We start from the raw sequence: 11,834 nt of genomic DNA, 5'->3' as shown, positions 1-11,834 counted from the left end.
TATTTACCGGGGTTTAAAACAAGAGGTAATAAACAGAAAGTCACAGTCAGATATCATAGCTGGGACAGGAAGCACGTGACTTCTGAGAGGGGAATTCAGTCAAAAACCAGGCAACACTCGTTGAACCAGCAGCAGCCCAGGGAACAAGAGCTGCTGGAAGCTGGACCCCGGCCACCCTCTTTCCCCATCATGGCAGCACCCATTTGCTGGTACAGGTAAGGTGATGCTCCCTGCTTCCCTCTTGGCAGAGTGGAAAGGGCTTGGGATAGATTGTCAATCAACACTTGAGTTCTTGTTCTTGCCCTTCCCCGGGCTTCCCCCACCCATTCCAGGCCCCCCATGAGCACAGGGGCTGATATGCAGCAGAATTTCCTTCAACTGGTCAGTCGTTGCATGAGGAGCTCAGCCAACCATCTCTCTGAGTCCAACAGCCTATTGCTTTGTGGTTATTTCCTGGTTTTGTCCTTTCTCTTCCTCTCCTGCTCTGTAAACCACACAACCCTCTTAGAAGCCTGGGGCTGCCTTCCTGCCATGGCCCACGTGGGTCCAGGTCATCTGGACTGAGCTCAGAGCTGATGCTTAGGGGACAAGAATAGTCCCCAGCCTCTTGGGGTCACACTCAAGGTTCCTAATGAATCCCATTCAATGAAGTCCTACCTGGTTAGAAGGGACTTTCCTATCCTGTGGCTCATAGTCTCAAGGAGCCTCTTCTTTCTAGATATGTGGGAATTTCTCTTTTCCCTTTGTATTCTTTTGTGAAATTTACTATGTGACACATAATGAACACATCTATGTAACATGCATGTGCCTTGCACAGTAAGATAATGTAACAATCAGCCCTGAACCCAACACTCAACCCAAGGACGAACTACCACTAAACTTTCCATCTACCTACTGTGCTACTCACCTCCCACCCAGATATAAATAACCACCCTCCCAAAGTCTGTTTCAATTGTTCTCTTGATTCTTTTAATTTAGTGCTTTATCACATCCATTTATTTTCATTTTATGAAATAGTTATATAACATATTCTGTGTGCCAGCTACTGTTTCGAATACTTTTAAATATTGTCATATAATTAGTTTAATCCACACACCATTCCCATAAGGAATGTGCTATGGTTAATCCCATTTTACAGAAGAGAAAACTGAGGCACACAGAGATAAAGTGACTTGCTCAGGGTCACGCAGAAACCAGGTCTTCTGGTTCTTAGTACAAAAATTTCTCTAGGGCATATATCTAAGGGTGGAATTGTTGGTTATAGGATATAACGCTATTCAGCATTAGAAGATAATGCCTGATTATTTCTCAGAGAACCAAAATACACTCTCACCAGCAATAAACGAATTCCTTGACCCACAGCCTGTCCAACAATTGGTCTTGTCGACTTTTTTAACTTCTGGTAGGCTGCAGTCCATGGGGTCGCTAGGAGTCGGACACGGCTCAGTGACTTCACTTTCACTTTTCACTTTTATGCACTGGAGAAGGAAATGGCAACCCACTCCAGTGTTCTTGCCTGGAGAATCCCAGGGAGGGGAAGCCTGGTTGGCTGCCGTCTATAGGGTCGCACAGAGTCGGACGAGACTGAATCGAGTTAGCAGCAGCAGCAATCTAGTAGATATAAAGTGGTTCCTCATTGTGGTTTTAATTTCCCTGGCTCTTATTGAATTAAAGCATCTTTTCATTAGTTGAGACATTTTGTTTTCTTTGAAATGTTCATCATGTCTTTAATATATTCAAAATTATCAGTTATTTATTCCAGCATTAGTGATCTTGAGGTTTTGCTTTAGAAATCTTTCCTTGCCCCAAGGACATAAAAATACTGTCCTATATTTTCTCATGGGCTTCCCCAGCGGCTCAGCAGTAAAGAATCTGCCTGCAATGCAAGAGCCGCTGCAGGAGCCGAGGGTTTGACCCCTGGATCAGAAAAGTCTCCTGAAGTAGGAAATGGCAACCCACTCCAGTATTCTTGCCTGGGAAATCCCATGGACAGAGGAGCCTGGTGGTCTACAGTCCACGGGGTCACAGAGTTGGACACTGTTTAGCAACTAAACATATTTTCTTATAAAAGTTTTTAAAGTGTTCTTTTACACATGAGTCTTTAAATTAGATAGAATTGATCTCTTCATTCCACGTGAGGTAGGGATACGTTTCCCATCTTTTTCCTCCGCATAGTTAGCCACTTGATCCAGCTTCATTCACCTATATCCCTTCTCCCCACAGTGATCGCCAGGGCTGGTTTCGTCAGATGTGTGAGTTTCATGCGTCTAATTCTAGGCACTTTATGCTGTTCCACTGGTTAATCCGTCTACGTCTATACTAATATCATATTTTATAGTAAGTCTTAAAACTAGCAGCAAATTCCCTCATTTTATTTTTCTTTAGGAGTGTCTTGGTCCTTTTGTTCTTTCCATAATAAGTTTCAGAATCATCTTTTTGTACCATGATGCCCTTATTAGGATCCATTGGAATGTCATTAAATCTATGGGAAGAGGATTGTCCTCATTATAGTATTGAACCTCTTAGTCATGAACATGGGCTGGTTCTACATTTATTTAAACTGTACTTAATGTTTTTCAATAGTGTTTTATAACTTTCTTACTATAGGTCTTATGTACATTTTGCTATCTTTTTGTTTCTGTGTATATATATATAATTTCTATCTTTTTGCTACTATACATAGGGTGCTTTTTAAATTACTTTTTTCCCCTGGAAACTCCATGCAGCATGCAGAACTTCCCTGACCAAGGATCAAACCTGTGGCCCCTGCAGTAAAAGTGCAGAGTCTTAACCACTGGACCATCAGGAAAGTCCTAAATTACAGTTTTGTATATTACTGTTATACACAAAAGCAATTTCTTTTTGGATATTGGTTTTTGGATATTTCTTCTGGGATATTGGATATTGGATTTTCTTGTGAAAATCTCTTATTCTGAATCATTCATCCGATTGATCATTCATTCGGATTTTCTACCTAGGCAACCACATAATATGAAAATACTGATGGTTTTACTCTTTTCCCACGCCTAGGCCTTTAATTTCTTTTTCTTGTCGTACTATATTGTCTAGGACCTGTGGGAAAATGTTACATAGAAGCAGAGATAGTTGTCATCCTTTTCTGGTTCTGGATTTTAAAGGAAATGTCCTAAAATTTCCTCATCAAAGAAAATAATACATATGTAAAATAAATAATAGTACATATGAAAACTTTCTCTGATTTTCCTTTATCACATTAAGGACATTTCCATCTAGCCTGCTGGGAGCTTTTGTCATGAAAGAATGTTGAATGTCATCATTTTTTTTTCCCTAGATCTATTAAGATGATCATATGTTTTTTTCTTCTTAAAACTATAATGTAAGTTTTTAGTATGGGCTCCTTCAAAAGCAGAGCTTGCAACAAGGACTACAGTTCAGGTAGATTATTTAATTATTGAAGCCAGGAAGCAGGAAATAAGGAACAGAAAGACTGGGGCAGGGAAGGAGAGAAAGCCAATAGAAGATGCATAACTGATGCTGCAGGTGTAAGCAAAGGGAGTTCAAGTCTGTCGGGACCTCTGATAGGTCTACAGGATGCTGGCCTGATTGCCTATCCAAAGGAACGAGGCTGGAGCTGTGTTTGCCAGTTCTTGGCCTCTTGTTGGTTGAGGGTTTCATGTTTAGGGAACTTGACACTCCTAGGCTTCTGGGAAACACTAGCCGGTAGCTAAGTGACTCCTTAAGCATTGGAGAAGCCTGAGAAAAAAAAGCAAAAAGAAGCATGGTATAAACCTGAGGTGGGACCCTGGAGCATAAGATGAGTCTAAGGTTGCAGGAAATTATCCACTGCAAATGCAGCTGATTTTAGAGAAGAGCATAAGCAACGTGACATAGAGCACCAAAGTTTACTATTACCAACAATAATAAATGACATTCATAGCTTTCTCTTCTATTGTTTGACCAACTTTTCATAGCTAAGCGTAACTTGGATATGATGTCTAATATTTTTAATACATTGCTAGGTTTGTATTTTTCTTATTTTTCATCTATATTCATGAGTGAATATAAAATATAAATATAAACAAAACATGTATAATATAAATATAATATATAAAGTATAATATAAATTAAAATATAATGTAAAATATAAAAATTATAATTTTATAATTTAATTTTAATTTTTCTGTTTCATCCTAATTTGTCTCATTTTGGTATTTAGGTTAAACTGGCCTCATAGAAAGAGAGCATGTTCCTGCTATTTCCATTCTCAGAAAGAGCTTTTGTAAAATTAGAATTATCCCTACTTAAACCTCTGTAACACTGTCTAGATTTGATGTTTTCTTTGTGGGAAGATTTCAAATTATGGATATAATTTTTTTAATAGTTGTAGAACTATCCAGGTTTTTTATTTCTTCTTCAATCAAGTTAGGTAAGTTCTACTTTTTCTAAGATTTGGTCTACTCGGTTTCATATTTCTTGGCATAAATGATTTATAGTCTTTTAATTTTTAAGTTTATTGAAGTGTAATTGATTTACAACATTGTATTAATTAAATGTTCAATTATGGTAAAATACACATAAATTTCACCACTTAACCATTTTTGAACGTATATTTGGTTGTCTTACATTCACATTGTTTCACAGTGGATCTTGAAACATTTTTAGCTTGTGAAACTGAAACTCTATACCCATTAAATAAATTTTTAGATTGGCCTATAATGTACAATATTATGTAAGCTTCAGATGTTCTACACAGTGGTTTGGTATTTGCATACATTTTGAAATTATCGCCACAGTTTAAGTCTAGTATCCACCTCTCTCCATACAGAGTTACCAAAATATTATTTGACCATATTCCTTATGCTGTATTACATACCTGTGGTTTATTTTATAACTGGTGCTTTGTACCTCTTAATCCCATTCATCTATTTTGGAGCCCCTTAGCCTCCAGCAACCACCCATTCGTTCTCTGTATTTAGGAGCCTGGTTTTGGTTTTGTTTGTTTTGTTTTCCAGATTCCACATATACGTGAGGTCATATTTGGTAATTCTCTTTGTCTGATCCATTGTTATTCATTAGTATAACGCCCTCTAGGTCCATCTGAGTTGTTGAAAATGGCAAGATTTCATTCTTTATGGCTGAATAGTATTCCGTTGTGTAGATACAACCACATCTTTATCTATGCATCCATTGATGAACACTTAATTTGCTTCCACATGTTGGCTATTGGAAATGAGGCCACAGTGAACATTTGTGTGCACATATGTCTTCGAATTAGTGCTTTTGTCTTCTTCAGAAGAATACCCAGAAGTAAAATTGCTGGATCATACGGCAGTTCTATTTTTAATTTTTTGAGGCACCTCCATACTTTTTCCCACAGCAGTTGTACCAATTTACGATCCCACCAACAGTACAAAACTGTCCCCTTTTCTCCACACCCTTACCAATGCTTTTCATTTGTTCTCTCTTTGATGATAACCGTTCTGACAGTGGTGGGTGATATCTCAATGTGGTTTTGATTTGCCATTTCCCTGATGATTACTGATGTTGATCATCTTTTCACATTTGCTTCATTATTCATAATAGAGAGATGTTGTATTAAAATTTCTTGCTATGATGATGGTTTTAGCTCTTTGTTGTTCCTTCAAACTAAGCGCTTACAAGTTTAGAACTCTTATAATTTCCAGATGAACTGATCCTTTAATCTAGGTACTCCCTCTGTCCCTAATAAATATGTTTGTCTTAAAAGTCCCTTTTGCTTGATACGAACAGACCTTTCCTGGTTTTATTTTGGTTAGCTTTACTGGTGTATCTTTTACCATTCGACTTTCAACCATTCCACACTCTTATTCATTAGATGTGCCTCATAAAAAATGTAGATCCAAGTTTTGTGTTTAAATATTTTAAAAATGTAAGCTGAGATGAGAATTTAGGAATGATTGAGCAAATTACTCCCTATAAACCCGGCTAAAAACTGAGTTTAAAAGCCTGCATTTTCTTTCTTTTTGGCCATGCAATGCGCATATGGAATGTTAATTCCTAGGGGATCAAAGACTAGGGCTCCAAGGTTCACCCTCAGAAGCGAAGAGTCTTAACAACTGGACACCAGGGAAACCCTAAAAGGAAAATCCTAAAAGCCTGCATTTCAACAACATCCACAGTTGGCAAGAATCCTGACCCAGAAGGCTGCCCTCCAAGGCGGTGTGTTTGAGCTATTTTTCTGTTGTTGTTCCGTCTCTAAGTCATGACGACTCTTTTCAAACCCATGGACTGTAACATACCAGGCTCCTCTGTCCTCCACTATCTCCATTTAAAAAAAAAAAAAACAAAAAACAGTTTTAGGTTTACAGCAAAATTTAGGGCAAGTAGAGACTTGCCACTTACCTCCTGTCCCCATACATGCACAGCCTCTCCTGTTACCAACATCCCCCAGCAGAGTGGTCCATTTCTCATAACTGATGAACCTGCATTGACACGTCATTATCACCCAAAGACCATCGTTGACATCACGGTTCAGTCTTGGTGTGTACATTCTGTGGGTTTGGGCACGTGTGTGCTGACACATATGCACCATTGTAGTAGCAAACAGAGCGGCTTCTCCGTCCTAAAGTCCTCTCTGCTCTTTCAGTCCATGTCTCCCTCCCTTTAATCCCTGGCAACCACCAATTCTCCAACCAACCACTCCTCATTCCGAAATTCTCACCTCAGTTCCATCACCTAATATCTTTGTGATTTATTAATTCACCTGAGCCCTGAACTTCCTCAGATGCACAATCAAAATTGGCAGATTTGGTGTGATAATGAGACAATGTATTAAAACCTAAACCTAGTCCCTAACAAAGAGTAGGCATCAGGAAATGCTAGTTTTCTTTTCCTTCCTCCTTATCTTGGTAACATGAAATCACATTTAGCTAAGAAAAGAGACAGGAAAGTGCCTGGGGACCCTGTACGTCACCAGAAATCTAAGGGGGAGGGGGCCAGAGGAAGGAGGAGAATGTCCAGCTTTCGCCTCCCAAACCCTCTTTCCAACTGGGAAACTCCCTCCTAGGTTAACCCCAATAATGAGTCCTGTGGGATTCGGGGCTCCCCAGATTTGGGGCTTGTAGCGGTGACTGTCCTGCGTCCACACACATCACACACACATGAGCCCTGGGTGCTCGCCCCACCCCTGATGGCAACGTGCTAGGAGGACTAGGCTATGTCCCACCTATCAGCTGACTCCTGGCTTCCTCTGCCCAGTTTCTTATAGGCCTGTGGCCCTGGGAGCTGGCCTTCCATGTGGCTTCCCCAAGACCACTCAGATAATGAGAGGAAATACGATACAGCTTACAGAAAGCTGGGAGTTCCGGACTGCCGCTGGTCACCCCTTCCTGACCAGTGCCCTTCACGTCTCTCCAGGCAGTCCTCAGCTGTTCCCTGCAAACCTGTGGACGCCACCCGAGATGTCCCCTTTTGGTGGCTGGGGAACGCTCGCAGCCTTTCTCGCCCTGCTCTGCTGCCGAGGTGAGCCTGGGGATCCAGACTGGGTGTGTGCCAGCCAGCGGGTATGTCACCTGTACCCCTGGTATCGTGCAGAGAAGGGGGTCCTGGTCCTGAAGTCGCTAGGGCTTTGAGCACAGCGGCCACCCGCCACGGTTGTGGGCTGCTGTGTGAGCCTGGATTCCCCATGACCCCATGACCCCATGACCCCAGGGCAGCAGGTTGGGGTCCTGGCCTTCACACGCTGGGTTGAACGGGCCCCATAACTTCAGGATGTGTGGATGTGGCAGGTCGTGGAGACTGATGAGGAAATGAAGGGAGGCTGAGGCTCGAGGGAAGGTGAGGGCACATCCCAGCTGGTCTTCAGAGGTGGCCCAGTGGACAGCAGAGGTCAGTGGAGGGCATTGTCTTCTGCTGACCATCAAAGTGCAAATGAAGCCCCTTCCAGGGAGTCCAGGGGACGGTGAAGAATGCCTCCATGTACTCAGTGCTCTGTTTTGGAAAACCTGGCAGGTGTTTTCATGGCAACCATGTAGGAAAGGGATTACTAACCCATTTGACAGATGGACAAACTGAGGCTCAGAAAGAGAAAGCACTTTGCCCAAGGCCACAGAGCTGGCAAACTCGGGATTCAAATGCAGCTCTCTCTCTCTCTCCCTGCAGAGCCTCTCTCTTGCCCCAGCTGAGGGCTAGGTGGGGCGTGCGGGTGTGGCGGGAGAACAGGGCACAGTACAGGCCCAGCTGGCCGAGATCAGTTCAGATTCCTCACCTTCTTCCTCGCTGGGCTCTGACCCCCCTGGTCTCCTCTCTGCCCAGGGTCTTAGTGCTGGTGGTTTTCTGCCCTCAGCAGACACCTGCCAGCCAAGTCCCCCCATCTCCTTCATCCTTAGCTCAAATGTCACCGTTTCCATGGAACCTGTGCTGAGCACAGTATTAACATGGCAGCTGCACCCCACTCCCTATTTCCTTTCCCAGGTACTTCACACCAACTGAAAACAGGTTAGTTTCCTTGTTTGTTACTCTGTGTCCCTTGCGGCAGTGTGAGCTCCACTAGGGGAAGCCTTTGTCTTCTTCCGTCTCTGATGGCTCCCCAGAGCCTAGAATGGTGCCTGCCACACAGCCGGTGTTCTACAAGGATTTGCAGGAGAGAGTGAAGGAGTGCAGGAGGAGCTGAACTCATGGACACAGGGCCTGAGAGGACACGATCCACTTCCATTTCAGGGAGGCCTTCAGAGAGGAAGGGTCATTTGGGCTGGGGGCCAAGTTTGAATACAATCTTCTTGGGGATAGAAGGTGTGCCTGATGAAGACTCACCAGGAGGTGAGAAGCTAGAAAAAGAGCAGTCAGGGACAGGGAGACAGCTAGAGGGCAGCCCCCTTGGTCTAGATCACAGGCAATAATGTCTGCACAAGGAGAGAGGAGCAGAAGGGACCCCTTGATCAGAGTGCCCACCATGGGCAGCTCCTCCAGGCAGGGCAGCAGGGCTGTCTGCTGAGCAGAGTTTTCTGGTTTCCAGGTTCTGGTGAGGAGCAGTTCGAGGTACCCATGGAGCCAAACCACCTGTTGGTGGGGTCTGGAGAGTTTCAGGTGATTAATTTTACTGCCAGTTGTACAGACCCCAAGAAACTTGTTCTGGAGACAGCCCTACACAAGACTTTCCTGGAGGACCAAGCTCAGTGGAAGTTGTTCAAGGTCATCAGCATCTCCAAGAACATGGAGCTCATGTGCAGTTTCATCTGCGGCGGCAAGGAGGGGATGAAAGTTTTCAACATCACCGTGTTCTGTGAGTGTTGCCCACGGGGCCCTGCTCCCCGAGACCGGAGCCTGTGTCTGCAAACCCACAACGAGCTGCTCTGTCACTGCTCCTGGGCACTCTCCTATGGCCTGCACCTCCCTGGGCTCCTAGATCCAGGCCACAGTCTCAGAATCTTCTCAAACCCTCCCCTGACCTCCTTGAACCCTGCCAGCAACCAGGATTTTGAGATTTGCTCAGAAGCAAACAATCCAAGCAAGGTTTAGACAAATCTAAAAATCATTTCCACAGTTTCCTCCCACTGGGGAGCACCCCCATCACCAGAATGCCCTGCATCCCATGACAAGCAGCAGGGACCCCATCAGGAGGGCTGGCACAACCATTTCACCTCCTGGAGAGAAGGTTGTGGTCTTATCTTCCCCTGAGGGCCCTTTCCAAATGTGTAACCATCACACACACACACACACCTGCCCATGGGCCACAGAGACCGTGGAGAGACGGGGTTTCTCTCAGAAGCTCGGCACTTAGGGTATCTCTCAGAACTGTCAAGAGTGGACAAATGAGGAGAAAGATGTCCTAAATCTACCACATTATCCTGGGGTAATGGAGGCTAGGTATTCTAGTTCAAAAATGAACCCAGGGAGATGTCCTGGTGGTCCAGTGGCGAAGACTATGTACTCCCAATACAGGGTACACGGGGTTGATCCCTGGTCAGAGAACTAGATCCCACATACCACAGCTAAGACCTGGAACAACAAAAGAAATAAATCTTGGGTTTAAAAAAAAAAAAAAAAACAGAAACTCAGGGAACCATGGAGTTTAATAGTAAGGGATAGCAATAGTTTTAAACCTGATCCTGAAAACCAAGGCAGCTCTGACTCTTGCCCCCGCCCCTAAAGACTCTCACAATTCATGGCCCCATTCCAGTGAGTACTCCCTTCTAAGTCTCTCTCAACAAAACTATCCAACTGTTTCATTTTTGAAATTTCTATTGAATTTATGGAGAGGAAAGAGACACAGCCAAAACTTTTATCTCTCTAGTTGACTGAACAGACTCTGAACCTTTTCTTTGGAGACACCAGGGCACCTCCATTCTTGTCCGTTGCAGAAGTCATCAGGTCCCTGAAACTACCACCCAGGACATCGTTCACCCTGAACTGCTTCCTCCGTCCAGCCCCAGCCCACTTCCTGAGAACACCGTGGTCACGGGGGATGGTCTGGGCTGGGTGGGGCCTGCCCGAGCTGCACCCCCATCCTGAGCAGACCTCCCTTCCACTTTCCTGCAGACCCTCCAAAGCAAGTGCTGCTGACGCTGTCGCACACCTCAGTGGCCGTAGGGACACTGTTCACCATCGAGTGCAGGGTCCCTGCCGTGGCACCCCTCGAAGGCCTCACTGTCACCCTGCTCCGTGGTACTGAGATCTTGTACAATCAGACCTTTGTGGGGACAGCACCCTTCCCCCAAGATGCCGTGGTCACCCACAACACCACAGCTCACAGGGAAGACGGCCACCATAACTTCTCGTGCGAGGCCCAGATGGACCTGCGCTCTCGTGGCGGTGGCCTTGTCCACAGAGTCTCAGATCCCCAGAGGCTTGAAGTCAAAGGTGAGGGGGAGCCCACAGATCAGGAGCGGGGACATTCGCTTTCAGCCCTTCAGGGGAAGAAAACGCCTTCGCCCCACTCTCTGCCAGCTCAGGGGAGGCACTTGGGGAAACGGCACTTGATCCCTGGGGTTACCCGGAGCTCCTGGCGAGTTCCTAGCTTGGACCCTGACTAGTTGCTTGGTTATGAGTGAGCTGGGTGACCTTAACCAAGTGAAGCTCGTCTCTCTGGCCTTGACCCCTCTCTGCAGTGATAAATTTGACCTGACTGACTCCTAAGGTCCCCTCGAGTTCTGCTTCTGTGACCCTAGATGTCAGGATCCTCTTTGTCTTCAGAGAGTTTGGCCGAAGCTCCCTCATCTCTGCCCAGGGAGGGGCTTGGCCTGGACCACGCCGCAGTGCAGACCGTGAGGTCTGGCAGTGCATGGCAAGGGGACCATCTGAGTCCATCTGCCCTCACGGTCTCACAGAGGCCGGCTGGTGGCCCGGACCCCATCCTCCTTCCCTCCAGTGATAACACCATCTGCCACTCATGCCTGCAATGCGGAGTGACAGCAAGCTGCCCAGGGGTGGGTGGGTGGGTGACGGGTAGACAGCTGTCCCTCTGGAGCCTGGCACCTGGGACCGGAGGACTTCTGTGACCTCTTCCCCTTCTCTCCCCAGAGCCCGTGCCCAGCAACCAGATGGTGATCATGGCGATCGTGATAGTGCTGCTGCTCTTGTTCTGGTTCAAATAACTGCGGAGAAGTAACACCTGAGTGCAAGCCGCTTAGAAGAGCCTGAGACGGAGCCACCGGGCACAGCCCCTGTGAGCTGCGTGGCCACTGTCATGGCGGCCACTGGAACTCAGTGTGGATCCTTAGGCTGTGTCCAGGCCTGGCTGAGGGACCATGTGAAGCAGCCTGAATACAAACACCTGGACTTAAGCCCATGCCTTCGTGTCGCCTCCTGGGAATGGCCAGGAGGGGGAGCCACCAGGCCTGGCTGAACTTCTGTCTCCAAATGTCTCCTCAGCCTCCCTC

General features: G+C 45.7%; 1 protein-coding gene across 3 annotated transcripts; it reads left to right on the top strand.

Annotated features, from left to right (window-relative positions):
* On the top strand, positions 1–11,738 carry LOC113877501 (intercellular adhesion molecule 2-like). Of its 3 annotated transcripts, none has more exons than XM_027517664.1 (5): positions 21–215; positions 7,375–7,479; positions 8,972–9,238; positions 10,495–10,815; positions 11,476–11,738. In XM_027517664.1, the coding sequence occupies exons 2-5, from the start codon at positions 7,419–7,421 to the stop codon at positions 11,547–11,549; spliced, it is 723 nt and encodes a 240-aa protein (XP_027373465.1). In that variant the 5' UTR covers positions 21–215; positions 7,375–7,418; the 3' UTR covers positions 11,550–11,738. The 3 variants fall into 3 exon arrangements, 2 of the variants coding, with proteins under 2 accessions (XP_027373465.1, XP_027373464.1); XM_027517663.1 differs by having other exon boundaries at positions 7,216–7,479; XR_003506753.1 differs by lacking the exon at positions 11,476–11,738 and having other exon boundaries at positions 1–215; positions 7,216–7,479; positions 8,972–10,134; positions 10,317–10,567.
* The last annotated feature ends 96 nt before the right edge of the window (positions 11,739–11,834 follow it).

The sequence above is a fragment of the Bos indicus x Bos taurus genome, chromosome 19, assembly GCF_003369695.1.
Source record: "Bos indicus x Bos taurus breed Angus x Brahman F1 hybrid chromosome 19, Bos_hybrid_MaternalHap_v2.0, whole genome shotgun sequence".
In the NCBI taxonomy this organism is placed as follows: domain Eukaryota; kingdom Metazoa; phylum Chordata; class Mammalia; order Artiodactyla; family Bovidae; genus Bos; species Bos indicus x Bos taurus.
Note: the sequence above shows the minus strand (reverse complement) of the source record. Positions and strands in the feature narration are given on the sequence as shown.

Bases quoted from the DNA above. Each gene is read 5' to 3' on its own strand.
- LOC113877501 (XM_027517663.1), top strand. From the start codon at position 7,281: ATGAGAGGAAATACGATACAGCTTACAGAAAGCTGGGAGTTCCGGACT. The intron at 7,480-8,971 runs GTGAGCCTGGGG...TCTGGTTTCCAG, and splicing joins CGCCCTGCTCTGCTGCCGAG to GTTCTGGTGAGGAGCAGTTC. The intron at 9,239-10,494 runs GTGAGTGTTGCC...ACTTTCCTGCAG, and splicing joins TTTCAACATCACCGTGTTCT to ACCCTCCAAAGCAAGTGCTG.